This window comes from Alosa pseudoharengus, unplaced genomic scaffold (assembly GCF_046254945.1).
Source record: "Alosa pseudoharengus isolate Yale_2024_CS ecotype anadromous, Long Island Sound unplaced genomic scaffold, YU_APseudo_1.1 YU_APseudo_1.1_scf_1, whole genome shotgun sequence".
Classification (NCBI taxonomy): Eukaryota; Metazoa; Chordata; class Actinopteri; order Clupeiformes; family Clupeidae; genus Alosa; species Alosa pseudoharengus.
Window position 1 is genome coordinate 49,382,919 of NW_027468564.1, and position 21,657 is coordinate 49,404,575.

Sequence of the window (21,657 nt, forward strand, 5' to 3'; positions counted from 1 at the left end):
GAATGATGGCCCATGTTGCTTCAAAGGCACCATACAAAAAGGAAGGGTTCATGTGTAAATACCATAATTTGTTAATTTCTGTAAATAAATATATTGCAAATAACATTGTTGACCATGTTACTGTCATTTGGTGTTTCAAAATGGTAAATTACCACAACTCCTTTTTTAATTATAAGTTTGTGGATGTAATGTATGAGGTACAGCATGAACAGTCTCTTATCAATTCTAAAAGTTTTTATTTTCATGAAAGCAAAATATAGCGATGTACCGGTGTAAAATAAATTAAATACAGTTTTAAAAGGAACAGGCAGTACAAGAACACTAATACAAAACTATTTACAATAACACAACATTACAACATTATAGGAAGGTGAAATAAATTCCAGAGATGTCCCTGAGGGTCAGGGAATTTATCCCTTATCCTACACACACAGCTTGGGATCACTCTTCTATTACCCTGTCCTAGAGACCCATGCTGCCAGAAAATGAAATGTCTGTAGGTAGCATATCTGAACTCTATTGTCATCACCTGGCTCTCTTACATGGCCTAATGCTGTGATGTCTGTGATGTACTGCCTGTGAATCGGGAGAAAACCTTCATCTAGGCAGTGCTGTGTGTAGTGAGGCAGAAGGCTCACACAGGTGGCTGGGTTTTGTCCACAGCATTTTCTCTCCCGATCGATTGGCATGTCTCTGCAGTGTGTACAACTACACCAAGGCATCCCTGGCACAGGTGGGGGGACGACATGTCTGCACTGATGCATCAAACACCAGACCTGGCTGCCTCACTATAGCAACTGTGTGGTGAGGTTCCTGTGCTCTTGCAGGCTCATTCCATCCACAAGTCTGAAGAAATAAGACACAAGAAATAAGATCAGATAGGCTTGTTTAGGTAGCAAAGTTAGATTGTTAGCAGAGTAGTAGTAATAGTAGCCTACTCTGTGTCATTTTTCAAGTGTTCACACAAAATGATGAATACTATGTATGTGTATGGACAATGAAAAGGTGAAAATGTTGTGTAACATTTTCTATAGACCATAACGTAATTATGTGTCGTGATTTCACTGGGAGACAACTCGCATCATGCAGTTGACTGGCAACAGCTAGAAATTGCTACAAACAATTGAGATACAAACAGGCAGGGAAGCTACACCAAGCGCGTGACTGAAGCGTTCCGTTCACAACGCGTAAAATCAATTTTAGATGAATGGTGATGAATGATGATTTTTTTTCTGCAGCAGACGCAACGCAAACGAACGTGCCTGGTGCAGCTTCCGAGCTAATTTCGGTGTCATTGACATTGGTACTGTTCAGAGAAATATATTAAAAACACAAACCTCCGTTGCTTCTCTCCTTTGTCTTTGAAGTTCTTCCAGTCTCTCCTCGTCATCTTTTGGAGTCTTACTTTTTCTTTGCATAGGAGGTCTCATCGATCCTCTGCCACCGGCTCTTGGCTTTCCTTTACCTTTCCCTTGCACCTCCGTTGCATCGACTGATCTCTGACTCTGCTCACTGAGAAAAATAGTAGGCTACGCTGTAAACATTGCCTTTACACTATTAATCTCGCACATACAGAATAACGATAGCACTGAATCTACTGTACTATAACATTAGCATGCATTCGTTTGGGAACCTGATAGCTGATGCTAGCAATGAAATAGTAGCCTACCAAAATAATGAAAACGTAAAACTAGGCTATTCACTTTACATAGAGGTCATACCCAACATGTTTACTGGCTATATAACTAAATGCAATGTGTAATTGTTTTCTAAAGTAACCTTATAACTGGAAGGAACACCGGACGAAGTCGTAGTACTGGAAGCAATGTTAACTTTGGCATGAAACGGCCACCGTAGGAGTTAAAATGCGCTCGGAATGGGAGGGGCTAGAAAGTAATATTCAGTTGGTTGTCATATAGAATTTCACCGCTAGATGGGAGAAGTTCTTACACAAGGTAGCTTTAAGTACAGTAATGAAGTAAATGTACTTAGTTAATGTCCACCCCTGCTTCAGTTAAGCAATAACTGAAACGTCAAAGCTTGCCAACATTGTCTCGTCAACCAACCTGGTTTTTGTGGTCGGACGTAGACAGTGCTTGTCCAGAGCTCCTCAGTCAGTGTAACAGTGCTTTTTACTGCCTAAACTTATTCCTACTCAGTATGGCGATGAAAACACACAGCAAAATTAGAATAGAACACCTCAGTGTACGTTACAGTAATGAATCTACTATTCACTGCCCAAAACTATTAGCCCTACACACTACATGACAGAATGGCAGTGTGTAAACAGACATTCCTGCACAGTGAACAACAACACAGTAAGCAGTAAGTAGGGCTCTTACGAGGCTACTCTCTTGCAAATGACTTGTAACAACACGAGTTCTCTCTTCAACCTATTTCAAATGAAACCAAATAATCGAGTCAGCAGTGGAACATTATGTCTTGAGTCCACATCACATTATCAGGCACAATCTGCTGCTTCATGGCGCTCAGCTAGTTCAATGACACTTGATTGACACTTGATTCTTCCTCTTTTCCACCACCAGTGTTCCTGCCCGATCGGGGCAGAGGTCCAGCGAGCAACCCTTTGCTGGACCAGCTACCCAGCTACCAGTCCCTGCTCTACCGCCGGAAGCCCTCCAATGCTGCGGGCAGCACCAAGAGGAGGAACAGCAGCTTGCGCGAGCGGTTTGGGTCCCTGACCAACCGATGGACGGCCGGTCGAGCGGACAACAAGCAGAAGGCCGGCGTTCTCCAGAGGCCAGTCCGAGAGCAGCCGAAGAGCATGGGGGACAAGCGAATGGACCGGTGAGTGTCCCACTGTCTGTATTGTAGATTTAAAGGTGTTTGGACCAGTGAGTGTTCCACTCAGTATCATAGAGTTAAAGGTGCAGTCTCTCATTCTAATCCCTGTACACCTCATGGAGGGGGGGTGTTTGGATCAGTGAGTGTCCCGCAGCTGTCAGTATCGTAGGTGCAGTCTATGATTATAATCCCAATACACCTCTTGTCAAACTCAGCACTCACCCAGGTGGCTGCTACACATTGTTGTGGTTAGTGGGGTTCCCCCTTCGCTGTAAAGTGCTTTTGGTGCCTTGAGAAAGAGCTACAAATGCAATGTGTTGTTGTTCTGCATGGTCCTCTAGCTGTGGGAGCGCTTATGGTGTTTCTACACAGACAGACAGTCTTGGTTCTGTACACAGACAGTCTTGGTTCTGTAGATGGGGCACAAACACAGTGGATCCCCCTCAATCCGTAAACAATTTTAGCCAATCAACAGGATTGGAGCGAGGAAGAGATGGGTGGGATTTGATAGATTGACCATCGAGCTCAGATATCATCAGCCATTTTGACCTGCATGGCGGACCGCATCTCACTTTTTTTTTTTGTGATTAACTTTTTATTAAGTTTTTAGTAAACACAAAGACAAAACAAAAAACAAACAAAACCGTCACAAAAACCTTATAACATGAAGTCAGGGAATAGTGGCCAAAGGGAGGGGAGGGGTGGTCATCCAGTGGGGCAGTAACCAAAGAAAATTGTTCAAGGAGGGGTGCAGATATAACTCCAGAGTCTCTAAGAAGTTCACACACAAAATGTCCCCAAGCATCCACAGTTTCTGGCTTTGGCCGATGGGCTCGAGCTGTGAAGAGTTCCAAGTTAGCCATGTATCTGACATTTATCATCCAGCATCTCACTTTTGACCTTTGATCACAGAATAAGAGTGGTGTTATTTGGAAACATATAGCCAGGAAGAACCACATAGCCTACTTTCACAGGAAGGCCCCTTGACTGACTGATGACTAACCACAAGTGTTCTTGACGGTTCCGTATGCTGCAAACAAGCAACTTGTCTGTGGGTGACGGCTGTGTTCAGTCACATACCATAGCACACAGCAGTGTGTGTGGAGCGACACAATAGTGCCAGCTTCATGAGCAATCTGCACCATTATGATTCATTACATTTAGTGGGAGAGTTAGCCTAGTGACTGTTAAATGGCCATCATCGCCCTAACAGTTGTTGGGACAGAAACAATTCCCTTATGCTCGACGTTGCAGCATGTTCTTAACTTCATCGTGGAGTTGCACCTCACCTAGTAGTTTGCATTTGTCAGTTTCGCTACATTTTCCTACACTGCCAGCCCTCTGCCCCCTGCCACGGTCTGTGTGAAGTGAACTGGAGCATAGTTGCTGGGTGTGGTGCTATGTTTGTATATGAGAGAAAGAGAGTGTGCATGTGTGTGTGCTTTGTGGCATGATTACGCATGATTAATTATGTGTAGGTATGTTTGTATGTTTGATTGCTCCTTTTGTGTGTGTTTGTCTGTCTGTCTGTCTCTCTCTCTCTCTCTCTCTCTCTCTCTCTCTCTCTCTCTCTCTCTGTCTCTCTTTCTGTGTGCATCGGTATAAACTGCCTGGTGTGGTACAGTATGTCTGTGTGGGTGTGTGCGAGCGACCAGCAGTTTGTGTGAGCATGTGGTAAACTGCCTGGTGTGTGTATCTCTAACTGCTGTGTGTGTTTTTGTCTGTGTGTGTGTGTGTAACTGCTGCGTTAACGTGTGTGTGTGTGTGTGTGTGTGTGACAGAGACCTGCGTCTGGAGCAGGACCGGCGCCGGCACGGTTGGAGCCAATGGCGGCGGAGCATGCGGCGCTCCCTTCGGCGCCTGCGGGACGACGGCATGGACTGGCTCCGCAGCCTGGAGCTGTGGCGTGGCGACATCCACATGATTGAAGGTGCGCTATGGCCCGACCACGGCCGCAATCTCTCACCACCACCGAACGAGCTCACATCCGGCCCGCCTCACAGCTCAGGCCTGTCCCAACACGACTGGCCAGTCATTAACAAGCGAAGCCAGAGTTAGGAGTTTGTCTCCTAGGGGATCAGCATTCTGGATTCTTACATTGACATTTGGGGTCATTTCAGTGACTGAGAGGGGCATCCAATAGTTAATATGTAAATATGATCTGAAATAGGAAAACACTCCAAATAATGAGTTGGTGGTGATTTAAAAAGTGAAATTTGGATTGCTGTTCTATTTTTTAGGTACAATATTCAGTTTGATGAGAATTTAGCACCCAGGATTCAATTTATTCTGTGGAGTTGAGCATGTTGTACTATTTTTAACACTTCAATACAAGTAATGATGCACCACCCTGTATGGAGTTGACAGTGGCATGGCGTGGAAGTGTTTGTGGCTTGGTGTTTCTCAAAAAGCCAGCGGTTGGAAATACACAGCAGTCAGCGTATCTAAAGATAATAGACTAGATAGACTGTCTTTTCTGTCTAGGCTCTGTTTTTCCATGATTATCTCTCTCTCTCTCTCTCTCTCTCTCTCTCTCTCGCCTTGTGCAATAATAAAATGCATTGCAAAAATAGCAAAAGTGAGAAAGTGCAAATAGACAGCTTTATCAGCTAACATCAGTCCCCCCCCCAGGCATGTTTGGTACAGGCATCCTGTCGTACTTCTCCTTCCTCCGCTTCTTGGTGCTGCTCAACTTCGTCATGTTCCTGCTCATGTTCGGTTTCGTCATCTTCCCCATCATCGTGGCACCCAGAGCCTCAGGAAACATCACCTACCATGCCAGTAACAGTACGTGTTCTGTTTGACGGAGTTACGCGTAATAGCATTGTGAAATATATAAACTGAAATATCTTTTAAAACTCTTAAATTCACTTCACATATGTGACAAAGCGTGAGCAGACCTTTCTGTTTGTTCTGTTTTCCCTCGATTGTCTTGATCAGTCACACGGTACTTTTGACACTACATGTAGGCTAATGAGCTGATGATCTGTTTGACTTCAAAAAGGGCTCAGTAAATGACAAAAAAAAATAAGAATATGACTTCAGTTCGGCAAGATGTGTTTTTTTGTGTGTGTCTGACGCTGAGCATACCAGTGGCATGCAATCTTGTTGTATGCTAGTGTGTGTTGGCGCTAATAAGCTGTGTGTGTGTGTGTGTGTGTGTGTGTGTGTGTGTGTGTGTGTGTGTGTGTGTGTGTGTGTGTGTGTGTGTGTGTGTGTGTGTGTGTGTGTGTCCCTCTGTGTGTGTGTGTGTCCCTCTGTGTGTGTGTGTGTGTCCCTCTGTGTGTGTGTCTGTGTTTGTGTCCCTCTGTGTGTGTGTGTGTGTGTGTGTCCCTCTGTGTGTGTGTGTCCCTCTGTGTGTGTGTCTGTGTGTGTGTCCCTCTGTGTGTGTGTCCCTCTGTGTGTGTGTCCCTCTGTGTGTGTGTGTGTGTCCCTCTGTGTGTGTGTCTGTGTGTGTGTGCCTCTGTGTGTGTCTGTGTTTGTGTCCCTCTGTGTGTGTGTGTGTGTGTGTGTCCCTCTGTGTGTGTGTCTGTGTGTGTGTGCCTCTGTGTGTGTCCCTCTGTGTGTGTGTGTGTGTGTGTGTGTGTGTGTGTGTGTGTGTGTGTGTCCCTCTGTGTGTGTGTGTGTGTGTGTGTGTGTGTGTGTGTGTGTGTGTGTGTGTGTGTGTGTGTGTGTGTGTCCCTCTGTGTGTGTGTGTGTGTGTGTGTGTGTGTGTGTGTGTGTGTGTGTGTGTGTGTGTCCCTCTGTGTGTGTCCCTCTGTGTGTGTGTGTGTGTGTGTCCCTCTGTGTGTGTGTGTGTGTGTGTGTGTGTTGCCATGTGAAATTGTGTTGCAGTAAGTGAGTGCAGCGTTTACCCTGCTAAATCCCGGCAAGGCCTGGTGGTTTTCCACGAGTACATCACGGACCTGCTCTCAGGGACGGTGAGCAGCACGTCTCCACACCAACACAGCTCTATACAAACACAACTCTACACAAACAAATTCTACACACACCGCACAACTCCAACACAACTGTACACAACCACGCTCTTCAGCCAGCACAACTCTACACAAGCACGTTCTTCAACCGACACCAAAACACAACTGGACACAACATGCTCTTCAACCAACACTAGCACAACTCTACACAAACACGTTCTTCAACCAACGCCAACACAACTCAACACAAACACGCTCTACACACACCACACTACACTGCAACAACACAACACAAACAGACATAAACACCTTTCACTCTCAATAATGAATGAAATACAATGAAATATAATGAAAATAATGTATTTCGTAATAATGTATATCGTTTTTTCACCATTGCAGAATGTTGTTAAGTTACAATTAAGTCTGTCTATTAGTTTAGGTGTTGTGTACATGATTGACTGCTTGCAATAGGTTCTCAGAACTGAATGGCCAGCATAGATGAAAGCGCAGTTCAAAACAGCTGCGTTAGTTTTAAAATATGCATTACCTCTGCCCATGCCTGTGTTGTTGACTGAATTAAACAAAGGGGACACTCGTTGTTCATCTCCTTGGTGACCACAGGGCTTTCTGGAACAGACCTACCTCTTCTATGGCTACTACCGAGTGGGCGGTATCCATTTCCCCATGCACTCGTACAACCTCCCCCTGGCGTACCTGCTGGTTACTGTGGCCTACCTCCTGCTCAGCCTCGTCTGGATTGTGAAAAGGTACAGTGCGAGCGAGAGCGCTATTTCATTGGTTTATTTCACTGTGAAGTTTCCCCACACGTGGGATGAGAGGGACTCTGAAAAGCCTTGTGCCAATGCATGGCTCTGCTGTGGTGTGAAGGAGATGACATGGTACAGTTAGAATCATTAGGCCCTGGCTGTGAGCTTGGTGATGTTTTCTATGGCTGTGGATGCCTTGTGATGTTATGAACTATATCTTGTGGAGTGTTAGTTGTAGGTTTAGTATGAGCAATGATAGAAAAGGTGAATATCGCAGTTTGGCTTGCTAGATGTAAGTCACAGAGACGTCATTATTTACAGTGTAACCAAACAAACCAAATGATTGAAAGTTCAAAACTGATATTTTTTTTCATTTTAAATTGAACATGACAACTCGAGACAAAAGGAGAGCATTGTTATGAAACTGAATTTAGCAAAATAATAATTATATTTCAATTATGTTATTTTCATAATCGTTAGAAGTCATAATCACAATTAATCAATTGATTAGATTAATTGCACAGCCCTAGTCTACACACACGTCACAAATGAGACATCCCTGACATTTAAGTGTCCCTTGAAAGAGACACCAGTTACTGATGACTTGTAGCACAACTGTATTTCTGGGCAAGCAGTTTCTTTATGAAAACAAGACCACTGAATCATAAAATCACTGAACATTTCAACAATGCTCTGGGCAAGTCAGTAGTTTTGTTGTCTATGATTCCTTGTCTCATTAGAGCAGAAACCTGTGTAATGGAGTCATACATTGATAAGTATTGATAATTATCAGAGGAAGGATACAGGATGTGCCCGTTACAGTCAGACTGACGTTCACCCAGAAGCCCTGCTTACCCAGCCTGTGTACTCTGCTCCTCGTAGATCAGAACAGTATCTCTCTGGTGTCCCCTTCGCCTTGGGGCATTTGATAGCGTTTTTCCAGGAACTTTAAAGCTGATGTCGACGGTCTCTTCCTCTTGAATACGTCATTGGCCTGCTGCTGGAACCTAGTGGCCTAGTTGGCAGCTAGTGTTACCGTCCCTTTTATCGGACAGAAGCTTCCTGCACAGAAGCCTTCCAAATCGCTCTTTTCCGACCGTTTGTTATTTAGCTTTTGAGGGCCTGGTTTCCGTCCTGGACATGGAAAAGAAAACGTTCCCTCTCTTCCCAGCGCTCTCGTGGACCCGTAGTTCTTTTGTCTCTTTATGAACATGATGACCTCAAAGGGTCTGCAAGTAGCATAAAGAACAACATACAGGGAAAAGCAACAAAAGAATGGAGATACTCCTGTATGGAAAATCAAAAGCCTTTATTAAATACTAGCTTGATGCCTACGCGTCATGCGACCACTCTCACCTCTCTCTACCTGGTAAATGTGCACACCTGTGTTGCTCTGGCATGCCCTGATGATAACTAAAGGTTTAAACGCGTATACATGTAGCCAGTATTTAATAAAGGTTTAAATGCGTATACATGTAGCCAGTATTTAATAAAGGTTTAAATGCGTATACATGTAGCCAGTATTTAATAAAGGTTTAAATACGTATGCATGTATCAGTCTTGAATTTCCCTTAGGGATCAATAAAGTATCTATTTATCTATCTATCTATCTATCTACCTATCTATCTATCTATCTATCTATTAAAGGCTTTTTTATTATTCATGCAGGAGTGCCTCAATTCTATTGCTTTTTCACTGATGTCGTAGAGACCCATTTTGATGAGCACCCTGTAGTTTAACTGCAACAAAATATCATTGACCCAGGGAAGCGTTCCCCTTTTTTTAACAAGATGCTGTATCTTGTGATGCTGAGGCAAGATAATAAATTCTTTCGGTTTGTTTGGGGATGGGGAGGTGACGTGTCGGGACAAATGTCATTGTGAAATTGTCAGTAAGTGACCAGGAAACTTCTGCCCACGTTGTGCATCATGCTAGGTGTGGTTGCACCACAGACATGGGTCAGTTGTTGTTTACTCACCACGCTGAGACAAGACACTGAAGCATAAATACTAATAACACATTTATTGGGTACAACAGCCAAACTGTCAACTCCCATTGTATCCTCAAGTAGTGTCTTAATAAAAGAGTGTTTTTGTGTCTTAATAAAAGAGTGTTTTTGATTAATGTGTCCAGATCAAAGATCAGACCTGTTGAGCAGATAGACTTTGGTTTTACATGACATGACTTTAGCGAGCATGTTTTGGGTGAAGTTTTCATTGTGAACTAGGATGAGAGCTATGCTGAGAGCTGAGAGCTGGCTTGCTATTTTAAAACCCAGTCACTTTGAATAAAAGTGGGGTTCCTCTTTCAAGGAGCTGACGGTGTCTGTAGTGCCATTGTCACAACCACAAGTAACACCCACATGTTCACAGGATGTCTGACTAGTACACCACAAAGGCACATTAGAACCATCATTCTTTTCACATATGGTCTCTATAAAAATCATTTTATATTTACACAACATAAACAGTAACTTTCTTTCTTTCTTTCTTTCTCTCTCTCTCTTTCTCTTTCTGTCTGTCTGTCTGTCTGTTTCTTTCTCTCTCTTGCTGTCTCTCTCTCTTTTCAGATCTGCTGCAGGCTTCAAGCAGAACCTAATCCAGGATGAGGATCGCTTCCAGAGCTTCTGCAACAAGATCTTTGCCGGCTGGGATTTCTGCATCACCAATGAGAACGCTGCCAGACTGAAGAGGAGCAGTTTGCTGTACGAACTCAGGGTGGGGAGGCCTTCTACTCTTCTGCTTATCTCTGCATGCTCTACCCCGCCCGCACGCACACACACACGCACGCAAGAGGAATGGTAGAGGATTGTGTTATTTAGAGAAAGAACAAAATATAATACACACCTCTAAATATACGTTAAGTCACTACATTTGGAGAATATTCTCCATTCTTTAGTGTGGACAATGGAATTGGAGCATTTCTACTGCAGAAAAAGACTGTGTCTGTGGCCTGTGACTAATACGATGACCCAACCGTAACCTTGCAGACAGACCTGGAGGAGGAGCGCATCAAGCAGAAGATCGCTGACCGCACACGCAAGGACAAGTGCCGCATCTTTGCGCTGCGCCTGGTGCTGAATGTGTTTGTGACCGCTGTGCTGGCCAGCTGCTTCTACTGCATCTACAGAGCCACCATGTTTTCCCAGCTGGCCCAGGTAACAGACACATGCAAGTGTACACACACACACACACACACACACACACACACACACACACACACACACACACACACACACACACACACACACTTTCACCTTCTTTGTGTGGACATTTGCTTTAGTGTACTTGAACCAGCAGATGGTATCTTTGTCACTGTATAATCCCTAGTGAGGTCAAAATGAGCTTCACAGATATATTGGTTTGCAGTGCAGTTATTCAGTACAATCCATATAATCTCAAGTGGTACCAAGACCAGTCAGTAAAGGGAGACAGGATTTCTCCTTCTGAGCTCTGTGTGGAGGCTTGGTCCCTTGTATCTGAACCATCAGATGGTCTTTTGGGGTAATGTGGCCATAAGCTACCGTTTTTAAGCTGCGGTGTTGTTCAATCATGTATCATCTGTCTAGTGCAGTGTCATCATGAATTATGACAAGTCAGTAGGAATAATTATGTACCAGTATCCATTGCAGCAGTTTTCTGATTCGTTTGTGTGTGTGTGTGTGTGTGTGTGTGTGTGTGTGTGTGTGTGTGTGTGTGTGTGTGTGTGTGTGTGTGTGTGTGTGTGTGTGTGTGTGTGTGTGTGTGTGTGTGTGTGTGTGTGTGTGTGTGTGTGTGTGTGTGTGTGTGTGTGTGTGTGTGTGTGTGTGTGTGTGTGTGTGTCAATAGCAAAAGAAAGAACCGGTGAACTTCATCGTGGACCTGATCTACGAGTACCTGCCCTCCATCGTCATCACCATGGCCAACTTCATGACGCCGCTGGTTTTCAGCCTCATCATCCAGTTTGAGGACTACTCTCCTGCCTTCGAGATCCGCTTCACCCTCATGAGGTGTGCAGGAGGACACACACTGCTAACTGTGATTGCACGAGTCATTGTCATGGTTGTACCCAGCGGGCGATGGTAGCGTAGTAGCGGATGGTGGTAGTGTAGTGGCTAAGGAGCTGGCCTAGCGCGCAGTAGCCTGAAAAGTTGTGGGTTCAATTCCCAGCTTCCACCGTTGTGCCCTTGAGCAAGGCACTTGACCCCAAGTTGCTCTGGGGACAATGTAGTAGAATTGACATGTGTAAGTCACTTTGGATGGGACAATGTAGTAGGATTGACACGTGTAAGTCACTTTGGATGGGACAATGTAGTAGAATTGACACGTGTAAGTCACTTTGGATGGGACAATGTAGTAGAATTGACATGTCTAAGTCCCTTTGGATTGGACAATGTAGTAGAATTGACATGTGTAAGTCACTTTGGATGAAACGTGTCTGCTAAATTAATACATGTAAATGTACTGTACCTGCAGTGTAGGAACCTAGTGCCCCCACAAACACAATCTCTTGTGAGTTTCACGTCCACCTCTCGTGTCCCCCGTGTCCTCAGGTGTGTGTTTATGCGCCTGGCCAGCATCGGGGTGCTGCTCTTCTCCCTCTGGGCTCAGATCACTTCCTGTGATGGCAAAGAGTGTTCCTCTTGCGGCTACAACCACAAACTCTACCCCGTAAGTACCAGGGCTGCTGCTAACCATTGGTTTCGTAGTCGATTAATCTGTCAATTACTTTTTTTTAGCGATTAAACGATTAGTTGTTTTATCAATAGAATGTTAGTGAAAAAAATGTCGATCAGTTTCCCAAAGCCCAAGAATCTATCATCAAATGCCTTGTTTTTTTCATGTTCAAGTTCAAGTAGTTTATTGTCATGCACTCATAACAGGGAATTATAAGTAATGAAACTTGTACTCAAGAGCCAGCTTAACTTTAAAGAATAAATTAAAAGTAGTAATTAAAAAGGTATATTGTGTGTGGGGGGGGTACCTATGTGTGTGTGTGTGGGGAGAGGGTATGTTGTGTGTTTGGGTGAGTGCCTATTCCACACGTAATAGATACTGTATGCCAGTAAGTAAAGCTGAAAATATTCACGTTTAAAAAGCTACAATCCGAGAACTTTGATGTGTTTTCCTTTAAAAAAAAAAAAAAAACACAAATCGATTAACTGTTTCCCAAAATAGTTGGCGTTCAATTTAATAGTTGACAATCTATGGATTAATGGATTAATTGTTACAACCCTTGTGCGTGCTTTGGCTTTACATTAAGACTAGTTTCAGTGAGATGCTATAAGAACATGACATACAGTGAATAAATGAAGGTACAAAGTGAAAGCAAATACCGCAATATATATATATATATATATATATATATATATACACACACACACTAATAAAGAAAACGTCCATGTGGATACACTTGACCTGATTGTTGATTCCTCTGGTTGGCAGTGTTGGGAGACTCATGTTGGACAGGAAATGTACAAGCTCATGATCTTTGACTTCCTCATCATCGGAGCAGTCACTGTGTTCGTGGAATTCCCTAGAAAGTAAGTTTTTGGGTAATGTGGCCATTACTATCGGGTGAATCCTAACTGTGAAGATAATTTTCACTAACAGCATAAATTAGACACCAAAGTGCCTCCAATCGAGTCAGGGTAGAACACATGTTTATGTAGAGTTTATAATATGACTTTTTTAAGCTACTGAGCCCTGTCACATCGTGTACCAGCAGGAAGAGATGGCCTTGGCTAAGCTGAACACACTGTGTGAAAGAGATTGGCTGGACTCATTTTTATCTTATACGGTTCTTAGAAAAGTCTTATAGGAATGTAGTGAGAAAAGGACTAAACTGGGTGTTGGAAAAATGACCTCTCCTCTTTGTAATCCCTCCCCCTCGCATTGGCTGTGCATATCTTTAACCAGTGTGCGTGTGTGTGTGCGTGCGTGTGTCTGTGTGTGTGTGTGTGTGAATACTGCGGTTGGCTGTTTTCAGGATCATCTTTACCAACTGTGATTGTGGCCTGGCCAAGTGGTGGGGCCAGCAGGAGTTCGCCATCCCCCAGAACGTGCTGGAGATCGTCTACGGCCAGACCATCTGCTGGATCGGCACCTTCTACTGCCCCCTGCTGCCCGCCATCAGCACCCTCAAGTACTTCATCGTCTTCTACATCAAGAAGGTAGTGAGCCACACCAACCGTACAAAGCTCATATCACGTGATCATTTCACATGTGCGTATGAAGTCTTGTTTGTTGTATTATTCCATATGTAGAGTTCAGTGTTTTTGCAAGAAACCTCTGATGCTCGTGCATGGTTTTGGCTCTGTAAATGGGGGGGGGGGGGCATTGCCTTTCATGAAAGCAGACTGGATGTCTCTTTTCGTGCTGAATTTAAAAAAAGAAGAAATTGAGACATTTGAGTTGGATTCATTCTGGTACAATGTGCATGATCGTGCTCCCTAAACATGACCCACATTTGAAGCCTGCATAATGTCCTGCACTTAATTCATATGTTGCCGTGTCACTAGATTTTGACTTTGCACGTGTGTGTGCGCGTGTGTGTGTGTGTGTGTGTGTGTGTGTGTGTGTTGCAGGTGAGCCTGGTCAATAACTGTCGCCCCTCCACGCGTCCGTTCCGAGCCTCCAGCTCCAACTTCTTCTTCCTGGTGGTGCTGCTGATCGGCCTGGCCCTGGCCTGTATACCAGTGATGGTCAGCATGGCGCAGTAAGTCCACCGTCAACAAACTTGAGCAGGCCACTCAGCCTTATTTGGTAACATCCTGAAAAGAAAGAAAGAAAAATATATCCAATGCCCCACCAACCAGTACAGTAATTATATAAACAAGTAAACGGTTACAATAAAATACACTAATGACTCTGTGGTCATTATAGAGAACTAATGGGTCTGGTGTGATGTGGTATGGTGCTCCAGTGCCTCAAGAAGTATGCTGTAGAAACCAACAAATGTCTATTTTAACCACACAGTGTATTACCAGTAATCACTGAACACTCCATATTAGATCTGGTACTTGTTAGATCCAGATATTCCTATCTAGTCTAGCATGCAACAGAATTATTTATGCATCCTCCTCTAGCATATAATTCCCAGTAATGAGTAATGTAATGAGTAAAGGCTGGCCTGTTTGAAATTGGCTCATTTACCGTTAAAGTAATTCTGCTGTGAGGGAAAAAGCAATTAAATACAAATTTATTCATCAAGCATCATTCAAGTCAATTCTGTTAAAGATTATTGTCTGAAAAAGCAAAAAAAAAAACAATTATCTACAGAGTCGAAGTGCAGGTGCACCGAAACAAAGGGCAGTCCAGAGAAAGAGGAAATTGCAAAATGTCACTAGCAGCAGAGCTAAAATAGGCCAGAGGCCAAACGGGGAAACGGTACTTACTTGTCAGATCAAAGTTGACTAAAATATAAAGTAACAGTGATATGATAACACGTGTGAGACCGGGTCTAGTCAAGGCACAATCATACTGTGTGAATCTAAAAAGGGGGGTTCACAGTAATTGTCATATAATGGAAAGTTGAATGTTTCAATGTTTTTAGATAAAACCTAATGGGTGATGTATTTTGAAGTCAGAGAGTGTGTTTTCCTGCTTTGAAACATTCCACTGATGTGCGATAAGGTGACTGGGATCTCACCACCAGGGTTCAGTTGCTGTATGCATTCCCAATTACTCTTCTCAAGGTTCAAGATGAAAACTCACTCCCTATGAGTTGTGGAATGTGAGCTATGTATTATGTTCTTGCTACACAGACAGCAGAGCAAAGATTACTATTGATTGATTACTGACCACTTCGCTTCAGCCCTCTCTGGCAGAACTGTGATATACTGTAGTAGGGCTTGGCCTCCCCACAGTAACTTTCCACAACTTTTTAACATGAATCGTAATATCGCTGATTAAAATAATGTTGTGCGAAACCTCTGTTCTGGGCCTCAATGATGGCCAAAGAACTGATTCCTTTACTTGCGAGTGGAATAAATATAACAAATATAAATAAATAAAATAACACATCATCATGTAAGGGAGAGTGAACTCCTTAATATATCCTTATATATATCTTATATCTTGTATACTCCTTATATATCTTGTTCACCTCCTCCCTTTCAGGATCCAAAGTTCCAAGGCCTGCGGACCGTTTATCAGCTTCACCACATCCTGGGCAGTGGTGCCAACGACGGTAGAGACACTTCCTGGGGGCCTGAAGACCTTCCTCTACGCGCTGGCCTCCGAGCCCTTCGCCGTCTCTCTTTTTGTCGTCACATGGTAAGTGTCAGCTGTTTTTTTATCTGTTTTACGCATCCCATCCATGCTTACTATTGGATACTTTCCCATCCATGCTTACTATTGGATACTTTCCCATCCATGCTTACTATTGGATACTTTCCCATCCATGCTTACTATTGGATACTTTCCCATCCATGCTTACTATTGGATACTTTCCCATCCATGCTTACTATTGGATACTTTCCCATCCATGCTTACTATTGGATACTTTCCCATCCATGCTTACTATTGGATACTTTCCCATCCATGCTTACTATTGGATACTTTCCCATCCATGCTTACTATTGGATACTTTCCCATCCATGCTTACTGTTGGATACTTTTAATATAAAATTTCATCAGAAAAACTTTAAGTTGGAAGTTTTGGGGAAGTTTTGCTACCACATAGATTTAGCTTTATTTGTTGTTGCAAATTTTAGCATCATTTACATAAAGCATAAAGTGTAATGCATAATTTTAGTCTAACAAATTTAGTTACAAAAATACCTCTCAAAGTTTTTTATTTTTCATGAAAGAGCATGAATCTCTGCTCTTGTGTGTCAGAAAGTGTTATGTCTCTGATTTCTTCAGCTGTGCTCACACGTTTCTCTGCTTCTTTGCAGCCTGGCCATGTTCTATGTCATCGCACTAGCTGGAGCTCATAAGAAGGTCATCAACCAGCTCAGGGAACAGCTTGCCATGGTAAGAGTACTTGGTATTTAATGCTTCTTTGCACCTCTGGTTGGATGTCAACTGCATTTCATTGGCTATGTACGTGTACTCTGCTAAATGACAGTAAAGTTGAATCTAATCTAATCTAATCTAATCTAAGAGAGTTGTGGTTTTAGGCTGTAAGCAGTGCCATCTTTTAGTTGCTTCACTGACTTTGCAGACTTTTGAAGGAGGCTGGGCACTTTACTCAGAACCAGTGGGGTTCACTGCATAGATTTTGCATGACCTGACTTGTCACAGCTGTAACAGTTACCATAACAGAAATAGAAAAATTATTTCAAAGCAACACAGTATATCTTAAAACGACGGCATCAAACTCCTTTTGAAGCTGCACTCGCAGAGAATGGGGAGTTGCCAATGCGCACCTGGAATGCCTGATATTGCTTTATTTGTCGCAGGTTGGAGCATGACTATGGTTTTAGACTTTCTGGTTTTAGGCTATCTAAAATATCACATACATTTGTGAAGACTTTATTAACATACATAAATTTAGTTTGAGCTTTCCAGCCCCTTCTCACACAAATAGAAATCTTCTCCAGCCTCCTACACGCATATGCCCTGTGAGCTGTCACAAGGAGATATGGACATTTGACCAACCCGGATGTCAGGCAAATTCTAAATATTAGCAACGTAAATTGTGATTAAGGGCTTGGGTTTGGTGCGACAGCCATTAATTGGCCACCTAATAAAATGGCCACATTAATCTACTGTCACACCAAACCAAAGTCCCTCATGACATAAATACTTTATCTGTTTTACGCTGGTTTCTTTTCCTTTGGTTGTTATCACTACCCACCTGTGCATGTGTCGCTTTTTGATTATGTGTATTATTACAGCAATGATCATGATCATATATATATTTTTTTGCGTGTTCAGGAGGGCCGGGACAAGCGCTTCCTGATCCAGAAGCTGTGCCAGGCCCAGAAGAGGACGTCAGCTGCCCGCTCCTCAGCCGCCCGCTCCTCATCCTCGCACTCCTCAGCCTCGCCCATGAGCCACGAACGCAGCCGCTACCACAGCACACCCAGCCGAGACGACTCCGCAGTGTTCCTGGTCCAGCCGGCGCCCGACTCGGCAACCCAGGTCTAAGCTTCGGTCTGTGTCAGACGGTCAACAACAGCCTGATGAACAAAGCTTTCCTTTAAAAAAGGAAAACAAAACCAGAAAGACTAAATAGAAAAAAACGTCTATGAAACATTTTCCAGGGTATTATCTTGTTTTGTTTTGTATTCTTTGTATTGTTTGTTATGAGGGTTTTTGGGAGCATTGACCCTTTATAGTTACCACTGAGACTTTTAATGTTGTCATCTCTGAGTCGATCATGCTTGTATAGTGATTTACAAACATCGTACAAACATTGTGATCTTAGGAAACTTGTTTTATATGGATAGATATTCAATGCTCTGTTTCTTGGTGGTTTGGGATGTTTCTTTTTGCCTTCTAAGAAGGACCTCTGGAATTTGGTACTGTTAAAAGGAGACACCACTCAAAGAAAACAAAAATCGTTGGAAGTGCAAAAAAATGTGATGCTTCGTGAAATGACCACTACAGTTTGGGACTGTTCATTTTTTTCCACAGGTTTTTCTTTGTGTAACCATTCAACTAACCATTTACTGTGACCCACTTTGGTGCCTGTCATGAGGACACTGATGGTGATGTTTTTGTTATGTCTCCATAATGAGGGACTACTTGCCTGGACTTGGATTACAAATGCTGCCTGTACTATTGTATTTTATTGTTTCTCTTTCAGTATTAGGACTACAAGAGATATTTTATATTGTGCTGATAATATTTATGACTTTAAACATGTAATGTGAAAACTCGTTTTAGTAATAAAACCTAACCTGGAATTCTTCACTGTGTTGGTATAATTCTTCAACATATGGGTTATCAACATATTAAGGTGTATTTATTTTATTTTTATTTCTTTTATATATCTTTTTGCAAAGGGTTTTGGTGTGACAAACAACAGTTGTTTTGAAACAAACTGCTTTGATGTGAAGTAGAGGTGAGTTAATTGTAAACTCTGAGCTCCAAATGAATGAATGAAAAAACAGAACCTTCTACTTACTGCAGGGGCGCTAGTCCCCATAGTCATGCTGTTGGCGTGAAGTAAGACTCAGTACATGTCATTAAAGGAAGTGCTCAATTTCACAAATATCAAGTTAAACGATACCAGAGAATACATTAAGGCTGACCTGCGTTGAACCATGTACAAAGATCCTTGATTACTAATCTGTTCTGATATGTAAGATTAAGGGTTCTACACTCCTATTGAGTTCAATGTGGACAGAGTAACAGACTAAACTAAAGAGTGTTTGATTATTTAATTAGGCTACTGATAAATAATTTTTACGAGTACATGACAATAAACTTGAACTTGAACTATAATTTAATTCCAGGGAAAACACCAAGGTTCATCGATAAGTGACATTCACTTTTCAACGAAATCCATATGCTATTTTGAAAATGTTGCCCCTGCGCTGCTCTCAAGCAGGCTTTTATGTTGACAAATGTTAGATTTCCTGTAAAGCCGGATATTTGGGATATTCAATGTTGCTGTAGTTGCTTATTGCCGTTCGTTCGACTGATCCCGAGGCAGCGTGGTTGCCGGGTAGAGGTTTAGGTTGTCGGCCTCCTTTGGTTGGGGTGCAAAATAAGCAGCAATGGCAAAGTGTTTTATTTTGATGTTCATAATCTGTTCCCATTATGTGGCGTTAACGATTTCAGCAGATGACATCGTTGTGGCATGTGGGGGCTTTGTGAAGTCTGACGTAGAAATAAATTATTCTCTCATTGAGGTAAGTTACGTTACGTATCAAACAGGAAGCGTTTGTGGCTAATGGTAGCTCGCTAACTTGTCAGTTTCCAATTTAATCAAGTCATCATTTAGTTTTGTAACGTGCATATTTGTTTGATTTTCTCGCCACCTTCCTTTTTTAGTTTGTCAAGGTAGTGATGTTAATGGTAGCTGGAGTTTCTGTCTTTATTTTCCTGAAAGGAGACATATAACTGCTAGCCTTGACGCTATATTTAATCTAGCTTGCCTACTCACTAGCTAAATTAGCTAACACTAATGCCAAATGTCGGATCAGTCATATAGCTTGGATTTCACTTGGTGTAGTGTGCCAGCAAGCACATTGTTGTTATGATTTAGCATAGCAAATGGTTTTGGTGCTAGACCCAAAATCATCCGGACAATATTTATGAATAACATTGCGTTTTGCAAGCTAGTAAAGCTCCAACTAGTTTGTGGAAGCTCAGCTCATGACAGTAACGTTAGACAGGACGGTTAAACTAGTAGCTGCTAACGTTGTCGTTATCAGTTACCCTGCTCAGCTGGTGTAATCCTTCTCGTAAAACATTGTGAAATACGTACACATAATTTTATTTAAAAAACGAGCGCTGAAATACATTGCCATGTGGTCACCAAGGCATTTGATGTAGTCCCTGTTTAAAATTTAAATCCCCTCATGCTGAGTCGAGAGTAGCCGGTTGCTTTTTCATAATAGGATTATTACAGAGAAAACCCACCCTCTGGAAATGAATGACAGCCAGTGCCTATAACACGGGCATTAGGAAAGGCCAGTTTATGTGTCAGTAGCTGCAGATTGGTGGATTTACCAATTAAGCTTAACATCCTCGACCAAGATTCTGACATGCAAATCGATATACAAGAGCAAAGTGTGTCAACAGTTTACAGTTGCATGATAATTGTAGTTTTGGGAAGATAATTTTAGGCCGCATATGAGAGTACTTTTATGTGAATGAGTATGGGTATAATACATCTTTTCTCTCCACTTACTGTACCTCTTCTTAACTAGATCATAACCAATACCATTAGACTTCCTGCTGTGTCAGATATTTTAGGATCCCAAGGATGAATTAACATATTAGTTCTTCTTTCTGTATGTAAAGAATATAAAGAATATTAGTTTTTCATCGGTGTGTGAATGGGTGAATGTGAAGCATGATACTGTAAGGCGCCTTGGGTGCTATCCTGAAATCTAGTGCAAATGTGATGTGTATTTGAACTGTTGTTTCCAGATTAAGTTGTACACCAAACAAGGATCTCTAAAGTACCAAACAGATTGTGCTCCAATCAATGGCTACTTCATGATACCCCTCTATGACAAGGTACACCTACATGAGTTTTGAGTTGCATTTGCCGATACACGATACACACACACACACGCACACACACACACACACACACACACTGTACTCACAAGTGTCAAAGGTGTTGATGTCATTGGACGTGTAATTTGGAGATTGCAATAAATAGAATGCCATTATTGTTTAGGCTACAATTCAGTAAAGATGAATCACAAACTTGCCTTGTGTTCATAATTGAGATGTTTTATTATAGGGAGACTATGTGTTGAAGATTGAGCCACCGTTGGGTTGGAGCTTTGGTAAGTACTCATAATGTTGCCATGCTTACTCCATCAAACAGACACTCAATATCATTAATGTCACCTCAACTCAGTGGTGTTGACACCCAATGAATCTCAGAAACAGTCACTTTCTTCTCTATTAGAAACTCTTCTCTATTAAAGCTTGAGTAACTGTCCTATCCATTTTGAATGTTATTAAGGTCAATACATCGATTTAACTCCCAAGGAAATCATCACCAAGGCACGGATGTCCTGCTTTGCATAGTCTGAGGACAGGAATGATTTACTAAGACCGCTTTAATGAGAATGAAGGAAAATCTTTTGGAAAAGAGTTAGGCCAGTCCATTAACTGTCATCTGTCAACAGTGATCAAGAGGATTTAGTGTAGTCTGGGTTGTAGTACTCATTTTATCATTTTAATTTCTTTGAAATTTTTCTGCATATTTTCTGACTTTCACTTACACATTCTCCTTAACTCCTTTCAGCGGTTGCTAACTTAATTGTTATTGTGATCTTATGACTATTGCCACTGGTGTCTCCATCTTGAGACCACCGGTGGAGGTGAAGGAGCGTGTAGAAGGTGAACGAGCTTTAATCTGTGTCTCCAGAGCCGACCAGTGTGGACCTCCATGTGGACGGCGTGACGGACATCTGCACCAAAGAGCAGGACATCAACTTCATCTTCACCGGCTTCTCCGTCTCTGGAACGGTGAGGGGGTCCACTCGTGTCACATTTACATTTAGTCCTTCAGCTGATGCTCTTATCCGAAGCGACTTACAAAAA

General features: G+C 42.5%; 1 protein-coding gene across 1 annotated transcript in view; it reads left to right on the forward strand.

Annotated features, from left to right (window-relative positions):
• Window positions 1-21,657, forward strand: part of LOC143119365 (BOS complex subunit NOMO1-like) — a 39,342-nt gene that overhangs the window by 2,669 nt on the left and 15,016 nt on the right. The window contains exons 2-20 of the mRNA XM_076280826.1: window positions 2,547-2,808; window positions 4,587-4,735; window positions 5,437-5,592; window positions 6,640-6,725; window positions 7,344-7,489; window positions 10,059-10,206; window positions 10,479-10,646; window positions 11,317-11,477; window positions 12,021-12,138; window positions 12,913-13,010; window positions 13,457-13,640; window positions 14,055-14,185; window positions 15,589-15,744; window positions 16,368-16,446; window positions 17,353-17,563; window positions 19,138-19,277; window positions 20,524-20,613; window positions 20,846-20,891; window positions 21,482-21,582. Coding sequence (XP_076136941.1) covers window positions 2,547-2,808; window positions 4,587-4,735; window positions 5,437-5,592; window positions 6,640-6,725; window positions 7,344-7,489; window positions 10,059-10,206; window positions 10,479-10,646; window positions 11,317-11,477; window positions 12,021-12,138; window positions 12,913-13,010; window positions 13,457-13,640; window positions 14,055-14,185; window positions 15,589-15,744; window positions 16,368-16,446; window positions 17,353-17,563; window positions 19,138-19,277; window positions 20,524-20,613; window positions 20,846-20,891; window positions 21,482-21,582 — 2,630 coding nt within the window. The remainder of the gene's footprint in view (window positions 1-2,546; window positions 2,809-4,586; window positions 4,736-5,436; window positions 5,593-6,639; window positions 6,726-7,343; window positions 7,490-10,058; window positions 10,207-10,478; window positions 10,647-11,316; window positions 11,478-12,020; window positions 12,139-12,912; window positions 13,011-13,456; window positions 13,641-14,054; window positions 14,186-15,588; window positions 15,745-16,367; window positions 16,447-17,352; window positions 17,564-19,137; window positions 19,278-20,523; window positions 20,614-20,845; window positions 20,892-21,481; window positions 21,583-21,657) is intronic.